At 60.9% G+C, this 20,517-nt stretch overlaps 1 protein-coding gene across 1 annotated transcript in view; it reads right to left on the reverse strand.

The window, feature by feature from the left end:
• Positions 1-20,517, reverse strand: part of LOC140391488 (uncharacterized) — a 333,618-nt gene that overhangs the window by 79,523 nt on the left and 233,578 nt on the right. The window contains exons 19-22 of the mRNA XM_072476010.1: positions 14,780-14,890; positions 10,278-10,433; positions 10,105-10,176; positions 3,596-3,750 (exon numbers count right to left, since the gene is read on the reverse strand). Of these exons, the coding sequence (XP_072332111.1) occupies positions 3,596-3,750; positions 10,105-10,176; positions 10,278-10,433; positions 14,780-14,890 (494 nt within the window). The remainder of the gene's footprint in view (positions 1-3,595; positions 3,751-10,104; positions 10,177-10,277; positions 10,434-14,779; positions 14,891-20,517) is intronic.

Consider the following 20,517-nt stretch of genomic DNA (forward strand, 5'->3'; position numbering starts at 1 on the left):
AGCAACAAGACATGGACAGGACATTGACACAGCATGGACAGGTCATCAACATATCTGCTCAATGATGGCCATTGTCTGTCGACTGTCAAAAGTATACATCATATTTAAAAATATAATGCAGGTCATGTTGTCAGGTACACCTCAGGGTAACAACAACAACTTGTATTTTTATAGCCACTTGAGAAAAGAGGATCCGCCAACAAAAACTCTCTTCTCTCAGACAGGCCCAAAGAAAAGCAGTCAGAGGGTCAGTACTGAGGGAGTGCTGCACTGTCAGAGGGTCAGTACTGAGGGAGTGCTGCACTGTCAGAGGGTCAGTACTGAGGGAGTGCCGCACTGTCAGAGGGTCAGTACTGAGGGAGTGCTGCACTGTCAGAGGGTCAGTACTGAGGGAGTGTTGCACTGTCAGAGGGTCAGTGTTGAGGGCATGCTGCACTGTCAGAGGGTCAGTACTGAGGGAGTGCTGCACTGTCAGAGGGTCAGTACCGAGGGAGTGCGGCACTGTCAGAGGGTCAGTACTGAGGGAGTGCCGCACTGTGAGAGGGTCAGTACTGAGGGAGTGCCGCACTGTCAGAGGGTCAGTACTGAGGGAGTGCCGCACTGTCAGAGGGTCAGTACTGAGGGAGTGCCGCACTGTCAGAGGGTCAGTGCTGAGGGAGTGCTGCACTGTCAGAGGGTCAGTACTGAGGGAGTGCCGCACTGTCAGAGGGTCAGTACTGAGGGAGTGCTGCACTGTCAGAGGGTCAGTACTGAGGGAGTGCTGCACTGTCAGAGAGTCAGTACTGAGGGAGTGCCGCACTGTCAGAGGGTCAGTACTGAGGGAGTGCCGCACTGTCAGAGGGTCAGTACTGAGGGAGTGCTGCACTGTCAGAGGGTCAGTACTGAGGGAGTGCTGCACTGTCAGAGGGTCAGTACTGAGGGAGCGCTGCATTGTCAGAGGGTCAGTACTGAGGGAGTGCCGCACTGTCAGAGGGTCAGTACTGAGGGAGTGCCGCACTGTCAGAGGGTCAGTACTGAGGGAGTGCCGCACTGTCAGAGGGTCAGTACTGAGGGAGTGCCGCACTGTCAGAGGGTCAGTACTGAGGGAGTGCCGCACTGTCAGAGGGTCAGTACTGAGGGAGTGCCGCACTGTCAGAAGGTCAGTACTGAGGGAGTGCTGCACTGTCAGAGGGTCAGTACTGAGGGAGTGCTGCACTGTCAGAGGGTCAGTACTGAGGGAGTGCCGCACTGTCAGAGGGTCAGTACTGAGGGAGTGCCGCACTGTCGGAGGGTCAGTACTGAGGGAGTGCCGCACTGTCAGAGGGTCAGTACTGAGGGAGTGCCGCATTGTCAGAGGGTCAGTATTGAGGGAGTGTTGCACTGTCAGAGGATCGGTACTGAGAGAGTGCTGCACTGTCAGAGGGTCAGTACTGAGGGAGTGCTGCACTGTCAGAGAGTCAGTACTGAGGGAGTGCTGCACTGTCAGAGGGTCAGTACTGATAGAGTGCTGCACTGTCAGAGGGTCAGTACTGAGGGAGTGCCGCACTGTCAGAGGGTCAGTACTGAGGGAGTGCTGCACTGTCAGAGGGTCAGTACTGAGGGAGTGTTGCACTGTCAGAGGGTCAGTGTTGAGGGCATGCTGCACTGTCAGAGGGTCAGTACTGAGGGAGTGCTGCACTGTCAGAGGGTCAGTACCGAGGGAGTGCGGCACTGTCAGAGGGTCAGTACTGAGGGAATGCCGCACTGGTAGAGGGTCAGTACTGAGGGAGTGCCGCACTGTGAGAGGGTCAGTACTGAGGGAGTGCCGCACTGTCAGAGGGTCAGTACTGAGGGAGTGCCGCACTGTCAGAGGGTCAGTACTGAGGGAGTGCCGCACTGTCAGAGGGTCAGTGCTGAGGGAGTGCTGCACTGTCAGAGGGTCAGTACTGAGGGAGTGCCGCACTGTCAGAGGGTCAGTACTGAGGGAGTGCTGCACTGTCAGAGGGTCAGTACTGAGGGAGTGCTGCACTGTCAGAGAGTCAGTACTGAGGGAGTGCCGCACTGTCAGAGGGTCAGTACTGAGGGAGTGCCGCACTGTCAGAGGGTCAGTACTGAGGGAGTGCTGCACTGTCAGAGGGTCAGTACTGAGGGAGTGCTGCACTGTCAGAGGGTCAGTACTGAGGGAGCGCTGCATTGTCAGAGGGTCAGTACTGAGGGAGTGCCGCACTGTCAGAGGGTCAGTACTGAGGGAGTGCCGCACTGTCAGAGGGTCAGTACTGAGGGAGTGCCGCACTGTCAGAGGGTCAGTACTGAGGGAGTGCCGCACTGTCAGAGGGTCAGTACTGAGGGAGTGCCGCACTGTCAGAGGGTCAGTACTGAGGGAGTGCCGCACTGTCAGAAGGTCAGTACTGAGGGAGTGCTGCACTGTCAGAGGGTCAGTACTGAGGGAGTGCTGCACTGTCAGAGGGTCAGTACTGAGGGAGTGCCGCACTGTCAGAGGGTCAGTACTGAGGGAGTGCCGCACTGTCGGAGGGTCAGTACTGAGGGAGTGCCGCACTGTCAGAGGGTCAGTACTGAGGGAGTGCCGCATTGTCAGAGGGTCAGTATTGAGGGAGTGTTGCACTGTCAGAGGATCGGTACTGAGAGAGTGCTGCACTGTCAGAGGGTCAGTACTGAGGGAGTGCTGCACTGTCAGAGGGTCAGTACTGAGAGAGTGCTGCACTGTCAGAGAGTCAGTACTGAGGGAGTGCTGCACTGTCAGAGGGTCAGTACTGATAGAGTGCTGCACTGTCAGAGAGTCAGTACTGAGGGAGTGCCGCACTGTCAGAGGGTCAGTACTGAGGGTGTGCTGCACTGTCAGAGGGTCAGCACTGAGGGAGTGCCGCACTGTCAGAGGGTCAGTACTGAGGGAGTGCCGTACTGTCAGAGGGTCAGTACTGAGGGAGTGCTGCACTGTCAGAGGGTCAGTACTGAGGGAGTGCCGCACTGTCAGAGGGTCAGTACTGAGGGAGTGCTGCACTGTCAGAGGGTCAGTACTGAGGGAGTGCCGCACTGTCAGAGGGTCAGTACTGAGGGAGTGCTGCACTGTCAGAGGGTCAGTACTGAGGGAGTGTCGCACTGTCAGAGGGTCAGTACTGAGGGAGTGCCGCACTGTCAGAGGGTCAGTACTGAGGGAGTGCTGCACTGTCAGAGGGTCAGTACTGAGGGAGTGCCGCACTGTCAGAGGGTCAGTACTGAGGGAGCTCCGCACTGTCAGAGGGTCAGTACTGAGGGAGTGAAGAATGTAGGGGGCACTGTTATTATTTTGAGGAGTGTTGGATTCTCCCTGGTCAATATTAATCCAACATCATAAAAATGCTCTCTGAATGGGATCTTGCCATGCAACCACTGGCTACAATATTCCCCAACATCGCAGCCAGGTTCACTGTTTACCACATTCTTTAGGTGCTATATAAATGCATATTTAAAACAAAAAACAACTTTAATCATCTTACTCAAGTTGTTTGCTGTGTTTTCTGAAGATTGGTGTTTGAATATTAGAGAGTGTAGTGGCGGCTCGGAGAGAAGATTAAAGAGGTTGAATGTCAGTGAGTTACTGAGTTAGAAACCGTTTCCCCCCACAGGTCGGAATACTCACTGGGATCCCCGGGGTTCCGAATGGCCCCAGCGCCCCTTCCTCTCCCAGCTGACCAGCCTTCCCGTATCTTCCCGGATAGCCTGGGACTCCAGCAGGACCTGGGGAACCAGCCGGAGCTGCAGCATCAGCAACACAAGCACATTGTCCTTGCTCACCTACAGGGGAGAGACGGAGGGAAGAGCAAGCATGAGAGAGAGGAGGGCGGAAGGGCAATGCCAGCAGAGCGTCTTCTCTGTGCGTTCTCTTTGCGCTGGGGAGTTGATTCCAATGGGGTCCCATGATAAGGGATTTGAGGTGCAGAGCTGTAATATAAGAACATACGAACTTGGAGCAGGAGTGGGCCATCTGGCCCCTCGAGCCTGCTCTGCCATTCAATGATGTGGAGATGTCGGCGCTGGACTGAGGTGGGCACTGACAGCACTGTCACAACACCAGGTTAATGTCCTGTGATGAACGGTTACTGCCTTGTCATCATGGAAGGTGATGTCCCCTTTAAGACCGGGCTTGTAACCCTGGGGACTCCGCCTCTGGCTCCGCCCATCTGTGAGCCGTATATAAGGGGCTGCCTTGTGGGCTGAGCAGCAGTCAGCACAAGTCTCAGCTCTAGCCTAGTTCTTAGTCTCATAAAGCCTTCTTTACCATTTACACGCTAAGCGTTGTTATTGAGGGCACGACATATCCAACAAGTTCATCTGAAATCACAAGCTTTCGGAGCGCTGCTCCTTCATCGGGTGAAGTGGAGGCAGATTCACAATCACAGCTTATATGGGAGAGACACAATTACAAGATAATTACAGGTTGGAATGTGGGTCTTTACAAGTCAACAAGTCTTTGCAGGAACAGACAGTGTGAGTGGAGTGAGGGATAATCACAGGTAATCGAGGTGTGAATTGTCTCAAGTCAGACAGTCAGTCGGATTCTGCAGACCCGGGCAGTATGGTGGGGGTCCCGGGCAGTATGGTGGGGGTTCCCGGGCAGTATGGTGGGGGTTCCCGGGCAGTATGGTGGGGGTCCCGGGCAGTATGGTGGGGGTTCCCGGGCAGTATGGTGGGGGTCCTGGGCAGTATGGTGGGGGTCCCGGGCAGTATGGTGGGGGTCCCGGGCAGTATGGTGGGGGTTCCCGGGCAGTATGGTGGTGGTCCCGGGCAGTATGGTGGGGGTTCCCGGGCAGTATGGTGGGGGTTCCCGGGCAGTATGGTGGGGGTTCCCGGGCAGTATGGTGGGGGTTCCCGGGCAGTATGGTGGGGGTTCCCGGGCAGTATGGTGGGGGTTCCCGGGCAGTATGGTGGGGGTTCCCGGGCAGTATGGTGGGGGTTCCCGGGCAGTATGGTGGGGGTCCCGGGCAGTATGGTGGGGGTTCCCGGGCAGTATGGTGGGGGTCCCGGGCAGTATGGTGGGGGTCCCGGGCAGTATGGTGGGGGTCCCGGGCAGTATGGTGGGGGTTCCCGGGCAGTATGGTGGTGGTCCCGGGCAGTATGGTGGGGGTCCCGGGCAGTATGGTGGGGGTTCCCGGGCAGTATGGTGGGGGTCCCGGGCAGTATGGTGGGGGTTCCCGGGCAGTATGGTGGGGGTTCCCGGGCAGTATGGTGGGGGTTCCCGGGCAGTATGGTGGGGGTTCCCGGGCAGTATGGTGGGGGTTCCCGGGCAGTATGGTGGGGGTTCCCGGGCAGTATGGTGGGGGTTCCCGGGCAGTATGGTGGGGGTTCCCGGGCAGTATGGTGGGGGTTCCTGGGCAGTATGGTGGGGGTCCCGGGCAGTATGGTGGGGGTCCCGGGCAGTATGGTGGGGGTTCCCGGGCAGTATGGTGGGGGTTCCCGGGCAGTATGGTGGGGGTTCCCGGGCAGTATGGTGGGGGTCCGGGCAGTATGGTGGGGGTTCCCGGGCAGTATGGTGGGGGTTCCCGGGCAGTATGGTGGGGGTTCCCGGGCAGTATGGTGGGGGTTCCCGGGCAGTATGGTGGGGGTTCCCGGGCAGTATGGTGGGGGTTCCCGGGCAGTATGGTGGGGGTTCCCGGGCAGTATGGTGGGGGTTCCCGGGCAGTATGGTGGGGGTTCCCGGGCAGTATGGTGGGGGTTCCCGGGCAGTATGGTGGGGGTTCCCGGGCAGTATGGTGGGGGTTCCCGGGCAGTATGGTGGGGGTTCCCGGGCAGAACCTGGCTCCCAGTTTCTGCTCAGCGATTCTGCGTTGTCGTGTGTCTTTCCAAAGCGGCTGGAGGAACAGTCCCAGCCAGCAGCGCAGTCCCAGCCAGCAGCGCAGTCCCAGCGAGCAGCGCGGGCCAGCAGCGCGGTCCCAGCCAGCAGCGCAGTCCCAGCGAGCAGCGCGGGCCAGCAGCGCGGTCCCAGCCAGCAGCGCAGTCCCAGCGAGCAGCGCAGTCCCAGCCAGCAGCGCAGTCCCAGCCAGCAGCGCAGTCCCAGCCAGCAGCGCAGTCCCAGCGAGCAGCGCAGTCCCAGCCAGCAGCGCAGTCCCAGCCAGCAGCGCAGTCCCAGCCAGCAGCGCAGTCCCAGCGAGCAGCGCAGTCCCAGCCAGCAGCGCAGTCCCAGCCAGCAGCGCAGTCCCAGCCAGCAGCGCAGTCCCAGCCAGCAGCGCAGTCCCAGCCAGCAGCGCAGTCCCAGCCAGCAGCACGGTCCCAGCCAGCAGCGCGGTCCCAGCCAGCAGCGCGGTCCCAGCCAGCAGCGCAGTCCCAGCCAGCAGCGCAGTCCCAGCCAGCAGCACAGTCCCAGCCAGCAGCGCAGTCCCAGCCAGCAGCGCAGTCCCAGCCAGCAGCGCAGTCCCAGCCAGCAGCGCAGTCCCAGCCAGCAGCGCAGTCCCAGCCAGCAGCACAGTCCCAGCCAGCAGCGCGGTCCCAGCCAGCAGCGCAGTCCCAGCCAGCAGCACAGTCCCAGCCAGCAGCGCAGTCCCAGCCAGCAGCGCAGTCCCAGCCAGCAGCACAGTCCCAGCCAGCAGCGCAGTCCCAGCCAGCAGCGCAGTCCCAGCCAGCAGCGCAGTCCCAGCCAGCAGCGCGGTCCCAGCCAGCAACGCAGTCCCAGCCAGCAGCGCGGTCCCAGCCAGCAGCGCGGTCCCAGCCAGCAGCGCGGTCCCAGCCAGCAGCGCGGTCCCAGCCAGCAGCGCGGGCCCAGCCAGCAACGCAGTCCCAGCCAGCAGCGCGGTCCCAGCCAGCAGCGCAGTCCCAGCCAGCAGCGCAGTCTCAGCCAGCAGCGCAGTCCCAGCCAGCAGCGCAGTCTCAGCCAGCAGCGCGGTCCCAGCCAGCAGCGCAGTCCCAGCCAGCAGCGCAGTCTCAGCCAGCAGCGCGGTCCCAGCCAGCAGCGCAGTCTCAGCCAGCAGCGCGGTCCCAGCCAGCAGCGCAGTCTCAGCCAGCAGCGCAGTCCCAGCCAGCAGCGCAGTCCCAGCCAGCAGCGCAGTCTCAGCCAGCAGCGCAGTCCCAGCCAGCAGCGCGGTCCCAGCCAGCAGCGCAGTCCCAGCCAGCAGCGCAGTCTCAGCCAGCAGCGCAGTCCCAGCCAGCAGCGCAGTCTCAGCCAGCAGCGCGGTCCCAGCCAGCAGCGCAGTTCCAGCCAGCAGCGCAGTCCCAGCCAGCAGCGCAGTCCCAGCCAGCAGCGCAGTCCCAGCCAGCAGCGCAGTCCCAGTCAGCAACGCGGTCCCAGCCAGCAACGTGGTCCCAGCCAGCAGCGCAGTCCCAGCCAGCAGCGCAGTCCCAGCCAGCAGCGCAGTCCCAGCCAGCAGCGCAGTCCCAGCCAGCAGCGCAGTCCCAGCCAGCAACGTGGTCCCAGCCAGCAGCGCAGTCCCAGCCAGCAGCGCAGTCCCAGCCAGCAGCGCAGTCCCAGCCAGCAGCGCAGTCCCAGCCAGCAACGTGGTCCCAGCCAGCAGCGCGGTCCCAGCCAGGTGCGCAGTCCCAGCCAGCAACGTGGTCCCAGCCAGCTGCGCAGTCCCAGCCAGCTGCGCGGTCCCAGCCAGCAGCGCGGTCCCAGCCAGGTGCGCAGTCCCAGCCAGCAGCGCAGTCCCAGCCAGCAGCGCGGTCCCAGCCAGGTGCGCAGTCCCAGCCAGCAACATGGTCCCAGCCAGCAGCGCAGTCCCAGCCAGCAGCACAGTCTCAGCCAGCAGCGCAGTCACAGCCAGCAGCGCAGTCTCAGCCAGCAGCGCAGTCTCAGCCAGCAGCGCAGTCCCAGCCAGCTGCGCAGTCCCAGCCAGCAGCGCGGTCCCAGCCGGCTGCGCAGTCTGCACTGTTTTGTTGGGTGTTATGAGGCTTTAGTGGGTAGGGGGGGGGCGGTCTTCAGGCCCACTAGCCCCAGGTGGGAATCGCTGTGGCTCATTGAATTGGGAATGATTCCTGCCGGGCGTCAAACCCATTCCGAATCTCCCAGCCGGCCGCCGACAATCTTCCTGCTTGGATGCAAACATCTGGGTCTGGAATTCCCGTACGTTCACAGGATCCTCCAATCCCGCCGGCAGCGTTAACGAGCCCGACTCGGATTAGAGCATCAAGGCCAGGATCAAATATCATTGTCGGGATACCCGATGCACTGGAGTCCTGGGGTGCTCGAACGCACCCCCCCCCGCCTCAAGACAGGGGCACGCTGGTGTGAACAGGTGAATTGGTGCAAGTCCCGACTTGCGGGGCCCTCGAACCTTACATTCTGAGTGGCAGCATGTCAGAACCCTCCCTCCACTTGCCTCCCGATTGCTGAGGAGGGTCCTTTAGGGGAGGTAGAGGTCGGGGGGCTTGGGCTGGGCTGGGGACTCCGGTCAGGGCATTTTGCCATCAGGGCATGGGGGTTGTTCGGCAGTTCTTCCCATCTGTCGCATTGAAATTCAGCAAGTCAATTTTCAATTCAAAGTCTTCCCTTTAATGTGCTGGAACCCTTTGAAGGGCTTTTCTCACAGTCAATTCCACTCTTTAACGTTTTCAAACCTCTGTGCATGTTTAGAAGCCAAAAGCTTGAACTGGTGCAAGGGTAGCACTCAGAAAGGGCACCTGCTCTTTCAAGAAAGCTCTTCAGAACAAAACGACACCCATTTAAAAAAAAACTACGGTTAAAAAGAACACCTGCTCGAAAAGGAAAGCATTTCAGAGTTAATAGGCCTTTGTGGACCTATAAAAATAAACAATGGTTTGAAATTGCCTGGACCTGTCAATTAAGAGGTTTGTAAAAGGCACTGGATGGTGAACTTGAATGTAAATATTGCAGTTCGAAGCTTTTTGGCTTTTAAGCATGCACACCAGTTTGAAAACGTTAAAGGGAAATGGAATTGACTGAAAAAAGCACATAAAAAGTTTCCACCACATTAAAGGGAAAACTTTTACTCTTCTGAGATCATTGAAGTTGACTTGCTGGCAGAGACATCAAAGGGTTTGAACACATCAGAGGGAAGACTTTGAACTGAAACTTGACATGATGAAAGAGAGTTTAATGATTTTCAAGGCAACAGATGGAAAGATCTGCCACATGACCCCCATCCCCAACCCGACCCTCTCCAGCCCAGCCTAAGCTCCCCTGACCCCCACCCTCCCCAGAAGGATACTCCTCAGCATCGTAGAAGCAAGTGTAGGGAGGGTACCTACCCCCTTGACCACATGACTGTCTGACCCCGTGTCTGTCTCCCCGTGTCTGTCTGCCCCGTGTCTGTCTGCCCCGTGTCTGTCTGCCCCGTGTCTGTCTGCCCCCGTGTCTGTCTCTCCGTGTCTGTCCGCCCCCCGTCTGTCTGCCCCGTGTCTGTCTGCCCCGTGTCTGTCTGCCCCCCGTATGTCTGCCCCGTGTCTGTCTGCCCCGTGTCTGCCCCCCCGTGTCTGTCTCCCCGTGTCTGCCCCCCCGTGTCTGTCTCCCCGTGTCAGTCTCCCCCCCGTCTGTCTCCCCCCGTCTGTCTGCCCCGTGTCTGTCTCCCCGTGTCTGTCTGCCCCGTGTCTGTCTCCCCGTGTCTGTCTGCCCCGTGTCTGTCTGCCCCCGTCTGTCTCCCCGTGTCTGTCTGCCCCGTGTCTGTCTGCCCCCCGTCTGTCTCCCCGTGTCTGTCTGCCCCGTGTCTGTCTCCCCGTGTCTGTCTGCCCCGTGTCTGTCTGCCCCCCGTCTGTCTCCCCGTGTCTGTCTGCCCCGTGTCTGTCTGCCCCCCGTCTGTCTCCCCGTGTCTGTCTGCCCCGTGTCTGTCTCCCCCCCATCTGTCTCCCCCCCGTCTGTCTCCCCCCGTCTGTCTCCCCGTGTCTGTCTGCCCCCCGTCTGTCTGCCCCCCGTCTGTCTGCCCAGTGTCTGTCTGCCCCCCGTCTGTCTGCCCCGTGTCTGTCTGCCCCGTGTCTGTCTCCCCCCGTCTGTCTCCCCCCGTCTGTCTCCCCCCCGTCTGTCTGCCCCGTGTCTGTCTGCCCCGTGTCTGTCTCCCCCCGTCTGTCTCCCCCCCGTCTGTCTCCCCCCGTCTGTCTGCCCCGTGTCTGTCTGCCCCGTGTCTGTCTGCCCTGTACCCTGAGCCTGTGTTCCAATCCCATTGGATTCCGCCCCCCCCCCCCCCCCCCGCCCCCGCCCCCCGCCCTTACCTTTGTCTCCAGTTTTTCCCGTCATTCCAGGGTATCCCCTCTGACCCTGCCGTCCTGGGTCTCCGATGAGCTCTGTGGGGTTAAATCCGCAGAACAGATTTACATTTGAGAGGTGAAGGTTTATAGATTTTGAGTTAAACTCTTGATATTCTGGTGACCGGAATGGAACTGACCTGTTGGTCCGGGTGGTCCGGGAGGTCCAGTTGGTCCGGGTGGTCCTGATATTCCGGGAAATCCCGGCAGTCCGGGTTGCAGAGCCGAGAAACCCAGATCGCCTTTATCGCCTTTGGGTCCTGCCAGCCCCGGTAAACCCGGGGTCCCCGGGAAGCCTGCCGGTGACAAGGTAAGCTCATTAATATTCAGACCTGGGTGCTCCGATCTCCTATCCTCCCCCAGTCTCAGAAACACCCTCTCCCCACAAACCTGGGAGGCCCCCGGGAAACCTCCTCACCCCTCCCTCTACCTGGTAAGCCCCTCCGCCTGCCCCCCCCCATCCCTCTCCCCTCGGGCCTGATGTTTGGCATTACCGAACTGGCACCCTGTTGGTGTCCCTTCCAGGCAGGGCCTGAGAGGCACTGCCAAAGGCCCGACTGCCAGAGGGAGTGCCAGAGTACCACCCTGTCTCATTCCTGACCACCCGGGGCATCTGCGATGGACTGGCAGACCCAGGAGCCATTCACGTTTGTGGAAAGCAGCACTATGCGGTGCCCTGGCGAGGTTTCCCGGGAGGGGCAGTTAGGTCCAGGTCATCGGGGAAGTTCGGTGCAGCCGTATTTAATGAGTCTCACGGCTCACTTAAATATGCAGATCTCACGCCCAGTGTGAGCGAGACCCAAGTCGTGACATTCTGAGAAATTCTGTTGAGTCCAGCAAGATGCCTCTCACGGGATTTAACGGTCTAGTCCTGACAACAGGTTGGGCACGATGAGGTCACGGAATTGTGCCCTGGGTGTATGACTGTGTGAGTGACTGAGCGAGTGAGTGTGTGAGTGAGTGTGTGAGTGAGTGAGTGTGTGAGTGAGTGAGTGGCTGAGTGAATGAATGTGTGAGTGAGTGAGTGAGTGAGTGTGTGAGTGAGTGACTGTGTGAGTGACTGAGCGAGTGAGTGTGTGAGTGAGTGTGTGAGTGAGTGTGTGAGTGAGTGTGTGAGTGACTGAGCGAGTGTGTGAGTGAGTGAGTGTGTGAGTGAGTGAGTGGCTGAGTGAATGAATGTGTGAGTGAGTGAGTGAGTGAGTGTGTGAGTGAGTGACTGTGTGAGTGACTGAGCGAGTGAGTGTGTGAGTGAGTGTGTGAGTGAGTGTGTGAGTGAGTGTGTGAGTGAGTGTGTGAGTGACTGAGCGAGTGTGTGAGTGAGTGAGTGTGTGAGTGAGTGAGTGGCTGAGTGAATGAATGTGTGAGTGAGTGAGTGAGTGAGTGTGTGAGTGAGTGACTGTGTGAGTGACTGAGCGAGTGAGTGTGTGAGTGAGTGAGTGACTGTGTGAGTGACTGAGAGTGAGTGTGTGAGTGAGTGAGTGATTGTGTGAGTGACTGTGTGAGTGACTGAGTGAGTGAGTGACTTTGTGAGTGACTGAGTGAATGAGTGAGTGACTGACTGAGTGAGTGACTGTGTGAGGGACTGAGTGAGTGATTGTGTGAGTGAGTGTGTGAGTGAGTGTGTGAGTGAGTGAGTGTGTGAGTGAGTGAGTGGCTGAGTGAATGAATGTGTGAGTGAGTGAGTGAGTGGCTGAGTGAATGACTGTGAGTGACTGAGTGAATAACTGAATGAGTGATTGTGTGAGGGACTGAGTGAGTGATTGTGTGAGTGAGTGTGAGAGTGAGTGTGTGAGTGAGTGACTGTGTGAGTGACTGAGAGTGAGTGTGTGAGTGAGTGAGTGACTGTGTGAGTGACTGTGTGAGTGATTGTGTGAGTGACTGTGTGAGTGACTGAGTGAGTGAGTGACTTTGTGAGTGACTGAGTGAATGAGTGAGTGACTGAGTGAGTGACTGAGAGTGAGTGAGTGACTGAGTGAGTGACTGAGTGAATGAGTGAGTGACTGAGTGAGTGAGTGACTGAGAGTGAGTGAGTGACTGAGTGAGTGATTGTGTGAGTGACTGAGTGAGTGGCTGTGTGAGTGACTGAGTGAGTGAGTGACTGAGTGAGTGACTGAGTGAGTGACTGAGTGAGTGACTGAGTGAATGAGTGACTGAGAGTGAGTGACTGAGAGTGAGTGAGTGACTGTGTGAGTGACTGAGTGAATGAGTGAGTGACTGAGTGAGTGAGTGACTGAGAGAGTGACTGAGTGAGTGACTGAGTGAGTGACTGAGTGAGTGACTGAGTGAATGAGTGAGTGAGTGACACTGAGTGAGTGATTGTGTGAGTGACTGAGTGAGTGGCTGTGTGAGTGACTGAGTGAGTGAGTGACTGAGTGAGTGACTGAGTGAGTGACTGAGTGAGTGACTGAGTGAGTGACTGAGTGAATGAGTGAGTGAGTGACTGAGAGTGAGTGAGTGACTGTGTGAGTGACTGAGTGAATGAGTGAGTGACTGAGTGAGTGAGTGACTGAGAGTGAGTGAGTGACTGAGTGAGTGATTGTGTGAGTGACTGAGTGAGTGACTGTGTGAGTGAGTGAGTGACTGAGTGAGTGACTGAGTGAGTGAGTGACTGAGTGAGTGACTGAGTGAGTGACTGAGTGAGTGACTGAGTGAATGAGTGAGTGAGTGACTGAGAGTGAGTGAGTGACTGTGTGAGTGACTGAGTGAATGAGTGAGTGACTGAGTGAGTGAGTGACTGAGAGTGAGTGAGTGACTGTGTGAGTGACTGAGTGAGTGACTGAGTGAGTGACTGAGTGAGTGAGTGACTGAGAGTGAGTGAGTGACTGTGTGAGTGACTGAGTGAATGAGTGAGTGACTGAGTGAGTGAGTGACTGAGTGAGTGACTGAGTGAGTGACTGAGAGTGAGTGACTGTGAGTGACTGAGTGAATGAGTAAGTGACTGAGTGAGTGACTGAGAGTGAGTGAGTGACTGTGTGAGTGACTGAGTGACTGAGTGAGTGACTGAGTGAGTGAGTGACTGAGAGTGAGTGAGTGACTGTGTGAGTGACTGAGTGAATGAGTGACTGAGTGAGTGAGTGACTGAGAGTGAGTGAGTGACTGAGTGAGTGATTGTGTGAGTGACTCAGTGAGTGAGTGAGTGAGTGACTGAGTGAGTGATTGTGTGAGTGAATGTGTGATCGAGGTGTAGATTCACCCAGCATGCAGTCGGTGAGGTGTAGGTACACCCAGTGTGCAGTCAGTGATTTGTAGGTACAACCACAGTGCAGGCAGTGATGTGTAGGTACACCCACCGTGCAGTCGGTGAGGTGTAGGTACACCCACCGTGCAGTCAGTGAGGTGTAGGTACACCCACCGTGCAGGCAGTGATGTGTAGGTACACCCACCGTGCTGTCGGTGAGGTGTAGGTACACCGACCGTGCAGTCGGTGATTTGTAGGTACACCCACCGTGCAGTCGGTGAGGTGTAGGTACACCCACTGTGCAGTCAGTGATTTGTAGGTACAACCACAGTGCAGGCAGTGATGTGTAGGTACACCCACCATGCAGTCGGTGAGGAGTAGGTACACCCACCGTGCAGTCAGTGAGGTGTAGTTACACCCACCGTGCAGTCGGTGAGGTGTAGGTACACCCACCGTGCAGTCAGTGAGGTGTAGGTACACCCACCGTGCAGTCAGTGAGGTGTAGGTACACCCACAGTGCAGTCAGTGAGGTGTAGGTACACCCAAAGTGCAGTCGGTGAGGTGTAGGTACACCCACCGTGCAGTCGGTGAGGTGTAGGTACACCCACAGTGCAGTCGGTGAAGTGTAGGTACACCCACAGTGCAGTCAGTGAGGTTTAGGTACACCTACCGTGCAGTCAGTGAGGTGTAGGTACACCCACAGTGCAGTCAGTGAGGTGTAGGTACACCCACAGTGCAGTCAGTGAGGTGTAGGTACACCCACAGTGCAGTCGGTGAAGTGTAGGTACACCCACAGTGCAGTCGGTGAGGTGTAGGTACACCCACAGTGCAGTCGGTGAGGTGTAGGTACACCCACAGTGCAGTCGGTGAGGTGTAGGTACACCCACAGTGCAGTCAGTGAGGTGTAGGTACACCCACAGTGCAGTCGGTGAGGTGTAGGTACACCCACAGTGCAGTCGGTGAGGTGTAGGTACACCCACAGTGCAGTCGGTGAGGTGTAGGTACACCCACAGTGCTGTCAGTGAGGTGTAGGTACACCCACAGTGCAGTCAGTGAGGTGTAGGTACACCCACAGTGCAGTCAGTGAGGTGTAGGTACACCCACAGTGCAGTCGGTGAGGTGTAGGTACACCCACAGTGCAGTCGGTGAGGTGTAGGTACACCCACCGTGCAGTCGGTGAGGTGTAGGTACACCCACAGTGCAGTCGGTGAGGTGTAGGTACACCCACCGTGCAGTCGGTGAGGTGTAGGTACACCCACCGTGCAGTCAGTGAGGTGTAGGTACACCCACAGTGCAGTCAGTGAGGTGTAGGTACACCCACCGTGCAGTCAGTGAGGTGTATCTACTGCTCTATTCCAGTTCAGTTCAGGTGGAGAATTCTCTCCATTCGGCCCCTCGCGCTGATGAACAGGCGGGATTTTCACGTCTCCACATTGGGAAGGTGTCAGGTGTGTGTGAACGTACCTGGGAATGGGGCCTCTTCACCAGGGGGACCACGGCGACCCCGAGAGCCATAGGGACCTGTTTCTCCTGGGGGTCCTCGATATCCTTCGAGCCCTTTCCATCCTTTCGGACCTTCGGAAAGTAAAGAAAATCTGCCGGTTATTCAGGAAGGAACCGGATAGAATTTCCCCACCACCAGAGGCACAAATCCACCTGATGTAAAACACACTACACCAGCAGCAACTCCTGTTGTCCCCCCCTACATTGCCCCCCTGTGTCCCCATTGACCCCCCCACCACGCACTGCCCCCCGCACTGTCCCCGCACTGCCCCCGCACTGTCCCTGCACTGTCCCCACACTGTCCCTGCACTGTCCCCGCACTGTCCCTGCACTGCCCCCGCACTGTCCCTGCACTGTCCCCACACTGCCCCCGCACTATCCCCACACTGCCCCCACACTGTCCCCACACTGTCCCTGCACTGCCCCCGCACTGTCCCCACACTGTCCCTGCACTGCCCCCGCACTGTCCCCGCACTGTCGCCACACTGTCCCCACACTGCCCCCGCACTGTCCCCGCACTGCCCCCGCACTATCCCCACACTGCCCCCGCACTGCCCCCGCACTGTCCCCGCACTGTCGCCACACTGTCCCCACACTGCCCCTGCACTGTCCCCGCACTGCCCCCGCACTATCCCCGCACTGTCCCCGCACTGCCCCCGCACTATCCCCACACTGCCCCCACACTGTCCCCACACTGTCCCTGCACTGCCCCCGCACTGTCCCCGCACTGTCGCCACACTGTCCCCACACTGCCCCCGCACTGTCCCCGCACTGTCCCTGCACTGTCCCCGCACTGTCCCTGCACTGCCCCCGCACTGTCCCCGCACTGTCCCCACACTGTCCCCACACTGCCCCCGCACTACCCCCGCACTGTCCCCACACTGCCCCCGCACTGTCCCCGCACTGCCGCCACACTGTCCCCACACTGTCCCCGGACTGTCCCCACACTGCCCCCGCACTGTCCCCGCACTGTCGCCACACTGTCCCCACACTGCCCCCGCACTGTCCCCACACTGCCCCCGCACTGCCCCCGCACTGTCGCCACACTGTCGCCACACTGCCCCCGCACTGTCCCTGCACTGTCCCTGCACTGTCCCCGCACTGTCCCTGCACTGCCCCCGCACTGTCCCCGCACTGTCCCCACACTGTCCCCACACTGTCCCCGCACTACCCCCGCACTGCCCCCGCACTGTCCCCACAATGTCCCCACACTGTCGCCGGACTGTCCCCACACTGTCCCCACACTGTCCCCGGACTGTCCCCACACTGTCCCCACACTGTCTCCGCACTGTCCCCACACTGTCCCCGGACTGTCCCCACACTGTCCCCACACTGTCTCCGCACTGTCGCCGCACTGCTCCCGCACTGTCCCCACACTGTCTCCGCACTGTCCCCCGCACTGCCCCCGCACTGCCCCCGCACTGCCCCCGCACTGTCCCCGCACTGTCCCCGCACTGCCCCCGCACTGCCCCCGCACTGTCCCCGCACTGCCCCCGCACTGTCCCCGCACTGTCCCTGCACTGTCCCCGCACTGTCCCCGCACTGTCCCCACACTGTCCCCACACTGTCCCCACACTGTCCCCGGACTGTCCCCACACTGTCCCCACACTGTCTCCGCACTGTCCCCACACTGTCCCCGGACTGTCCCCACACTGTCCCCACACTGTCTCCGCACTGTCCCCGCACTGTCCCCACACAGCCCCCACACTGTCCCCACACTGCCCCCGCACTGTCCCCACACTGTCTCCACACTGTCCCCACACTGCCCCCGCACTATCCCCACACTGCCCCCGCACTGTCCCCACACTGTCCCCACACTGTCCCCACACTGCCCCCGCACTGTCCCCACACTGTCCCCACACAGCCCCCGCACTGTCCCCACACTGCCCCCGCACTGTCCCCACACTGTCCCCACACTGCCCCCGCACTGTCCCCACACTGTCCCCACACTGCCCCCACACTGTCCCCACACTGCCCCCGCACTGTCCCCACACAGCCCCCGCACTGTCCCCACACTGTCCCCGGACTGTCCCCACACTGTCCCCACACTGCCCCCACACTGTCCCCACACTGTCCCCACACTGCCCCCGCACTGTCCCCACACAGCCCCCGCACTGTCCCCACACAGCCCTCGCACTGCCCCCACACTGTCCCCACACTGCCCCCACACTGTCCCCACACTGCCCCTGCACTGTCCCCACACAGCCCCCACACTGTCCCCACACTGCTCCCGCACTGTCCCCACACTGCCCCCACACTATCCCCACACTGTCCCCACACTGTCTCCGCACTGTCCCCGCACTGTCCCCACACTGTCCCCACACTGTCCCCACACTGTCCCCACACAGCCCCCGCACTGTCCCCACACTGTCCCCACACTGCCCCCACACTGTCCCCACACTGCCCCCGCACTGTCCCCACACAGCCCCCGCACTGTCCCCACACTGCCCCCACACTGTCCCCACACTGTCCCCACACTGTCCCCACATTGTTCCCACACTGTCCCCACACTGTCCCCGCACTATCCCCACACTGTCCCCGGACTGTCCCCACACTGTCCTCACACTGTCCCCACACTGTCCCCACACTGTCCCCACACTGCTCCCGCACTGTCCCCGCACTATCCCCACACTGTCCCCACACTGTCCCCACACTGTCCTCACACTGTCCCCGCACTGTCCCCACACTGTCCCCACACTGTCCCCACACTGTCCCCGGACTGTCCCCACAATGTCCCCACACTGCTCCCGCACTGTCCCCACACTGCCCCCACACTGTCCCCGCACTGTCCCCACACTGCCCCCGCACTGCTCCCGCACTGTCCCCACACTGTCCCCACACTGTCCCCGGACTGTCCCCACACTGTCCCCACACTGCCCCCGCACTGCTCCCGCATTGTCCCCACACTGCTCCCGCACTGTCCCCACACTGCCCCCACACTGTCCCCGCACTGTCCCCACACTACCCCCGCACTGCTCCCGCACTGTCCCCACACTGTCCCCACACTGTCCCCACACTGTCCCCACACTGACCCGGACTGTCCCCACACTGTCCCCACACTGCTCCCGCACTGTCCCCACACTGACCCCACACTGTCCCCGCACTATCCCCACACTGTCCACGGACTGTCCCCACACTGTCCCCACACTGCTCCCGCACTGTCCCCACACTGTCCCCACACTGCTCCCGCACTGTCCCCACACTGTCCCCGCACTATCCCCACACTGTCCCCGGACTGTCCCCACACTGTCCCCACACTGCCCCCGCACTGTCCCCACACTGCCCCCGCACTATCCCCACACTGCTCCCGCACTGTCCCCACACTGTCCCCACACTGTCCCCACACTGCTCCCGCACTGTCCCCACACTGTCCCCGCACTATCCCCACACTGTCCCCGGACTGTCCCCACACTGTCCCCACACTGCTCCCGCACTGTCCCCACACTGCCCCCGCACTATCCCCACACTGCCCCCGCACTGTCCACGGACTGTCCCCACACTGTCCCCACACTGCTCCCGCACTGTCCCCACACTGTCCCCACACTGCCCCCGCACTATCCCCACACTGCCCCCGCACTGTCCACGGACTGTCCCCACACTGCCCCCGCACTGTCCCTGCACTGTCCCCGCACTGTCCCCACACTGCCCGCGCACTGTCCCCACACTGCCCCCACACTGCCCCCGCACTGTCCCTGCACTGTCCCCGCACTGTCCCTACACTGTCCCCGCACGCAGCGTCCCCGCACTGTCCCCGCACGGTCCCCGCTGTCCCCACACTGTCCCCGCACTGTCCCCACACTGCCCGCGCACTGTCTCCGCACTGTCCCCGCACTGTCCCCGCACTGTCCCTACACTGACCCCGCACGCACTGTCCCCACACTGCCCCCGCACTGTCCCTGCACTGTCTCCACACTGCCCCTGCACTGTCCCCGCACTGCCCCCGCACTGTCCCCGCACTTCCCCCGCATTGCCCCCGCACTGTCCCCGCACTGCCCCCGCACTGTCCCCGCACTGCCCCGGCACTGTCCCCGCACTGTCCCCGCACTGCCCCCGCACTGTCCCCGCACTGTGCCCGCACTGACACACACTGCCCCCGCACTGTCCCCACACTGCCCCCACACTGTCCCCACACTGACCCCACACTGTCCCCACACTGCCCCCACACTGCCCCCACACTGTCCCCTCACTGCCCCCGCACTGTTCCCGCATTGTCCCCGCACTGTCACCACACTGTCCTCGCACTGCCCCCGCACTGTCCCCGCACTGTCTCTGCAGTGCCCCCGCACTGCCCCCACACTATCCTTGCACTGCCCCCGCACTGCCCCCACACTGTCCCCGCACTGTCACTGCCCCCACACTGTGCCCGCACTGTCCCCGCACTGTCCCCACACTGTCCCCGCACTGTCCCCGCACTGTCCCCACACTGTCCCCGCACTGTCTCTGCTCTGTCCCCGCACTGTCCCCACACTGCCGTGCACTGTCCCGACACTGCCACCACACTGCCCCCACACTGTCCCGCACTGTCCCTGCACTGTCCCGACACTGCCACCACACTGCCCCCACACTGCCCCCGCACTGTCCCCGCACTGTCTCTGCAGTGCCCCCGCACTGCCCCCACACTATCCTTGCACTGCCCCCGCACTGCCCCCACACTGTCCCCGCACTGTCACTGCCCCCACACTGTGCCCGCACTGTCCCCGCACTGTCCCCGCACTGTCACCACACTGTCCTCGCACTGCCCCCGCACTGTCCCCGCACTGTCTCTGCAGTGCCCCCGCACTGCCCCCACACTATCCTTGCACTGCCCCCGCACTGCCCCCACACTGTGCCCGCACTGTCCCCGCACTGTCCCCACACTGTCCCCGCACTGTCCCCGCACTGTCCCCACACTGTCCCCGCACTGTCTCTGCTCTGTCCCCGCACTGTCCCCACACTGTCCCCACACTGTCCCCACACTGTCCCCACACTGTCCTCACACTGTCCCCGCACTGTCCCCACACTGTCCCCACACTGTCCCCGGACTGTCCCCACAATGTCCCCACACTGCTCCCGCACTGTCCCCACACTGCCCCCACACTGTCCCCGCACTGTCCCCACACTGCCCCCGCACTGCTCCCGCACTGTCCCCACACTGTCCCCACACTGTCCCCGGACTGTCCCCACACTGTCCCCACACTGCCCCCGCACTGCTCCCGCACTGTCCCCACACTGCTCCCGCACTGTCCCCACACTGCCCCCACACTGTCCCCGCACTGTCCCCACACTACCCCCGCACTGCTCCCGCACTGTCCCCACACTGTCCCCACACTGTCCCCACACTGTCCCCGGACTGTCCCCACACTGTCCCCACACTGCCCCCGCACTGCTCCCGCACTGTCCCCACACTGCTCCCGCACTGTCCCCACACTGCCCCCACACTGTCCCCGCACTGTCCCCACACTACCCCCGCACTGCTCCCGCACTGCCCCCGCACTGCTCCCGCACTGTCCCCACACTGTCCCCACACTGTCCCCGGACTGTCCCCACACTGTCCCCACACTGCCCCCGCACTGCTCCCGCACTGTCCCCACACTGCTCCCGCACTGTCCCCACACTGCCCCCACACTGTCCCCACACTGCTCCCGCACTGTCCCCACACTGACCCCACACTGTCCCCGCACTATCCCCACACTGTCCATGGACTGTCCCCACACTGTCCC

This window comes from Scyliorhinus torazame, chromosome 15 (assembly GCF_047496885.1).
Source record: "Scyliorhinus torazame isolate Kashiwa2021f chromosome 15, sScyTor2.1, whole genome shotgun sequence".
Taxonomy (NCBI): domain Eukaryota; kingdom Metazoa; phylum Chordata; class Chondrichthyes; order Carcharhiniformes; family Scyliorhinidae; genus Scyliorhinus; species Scyliorhinus torazame.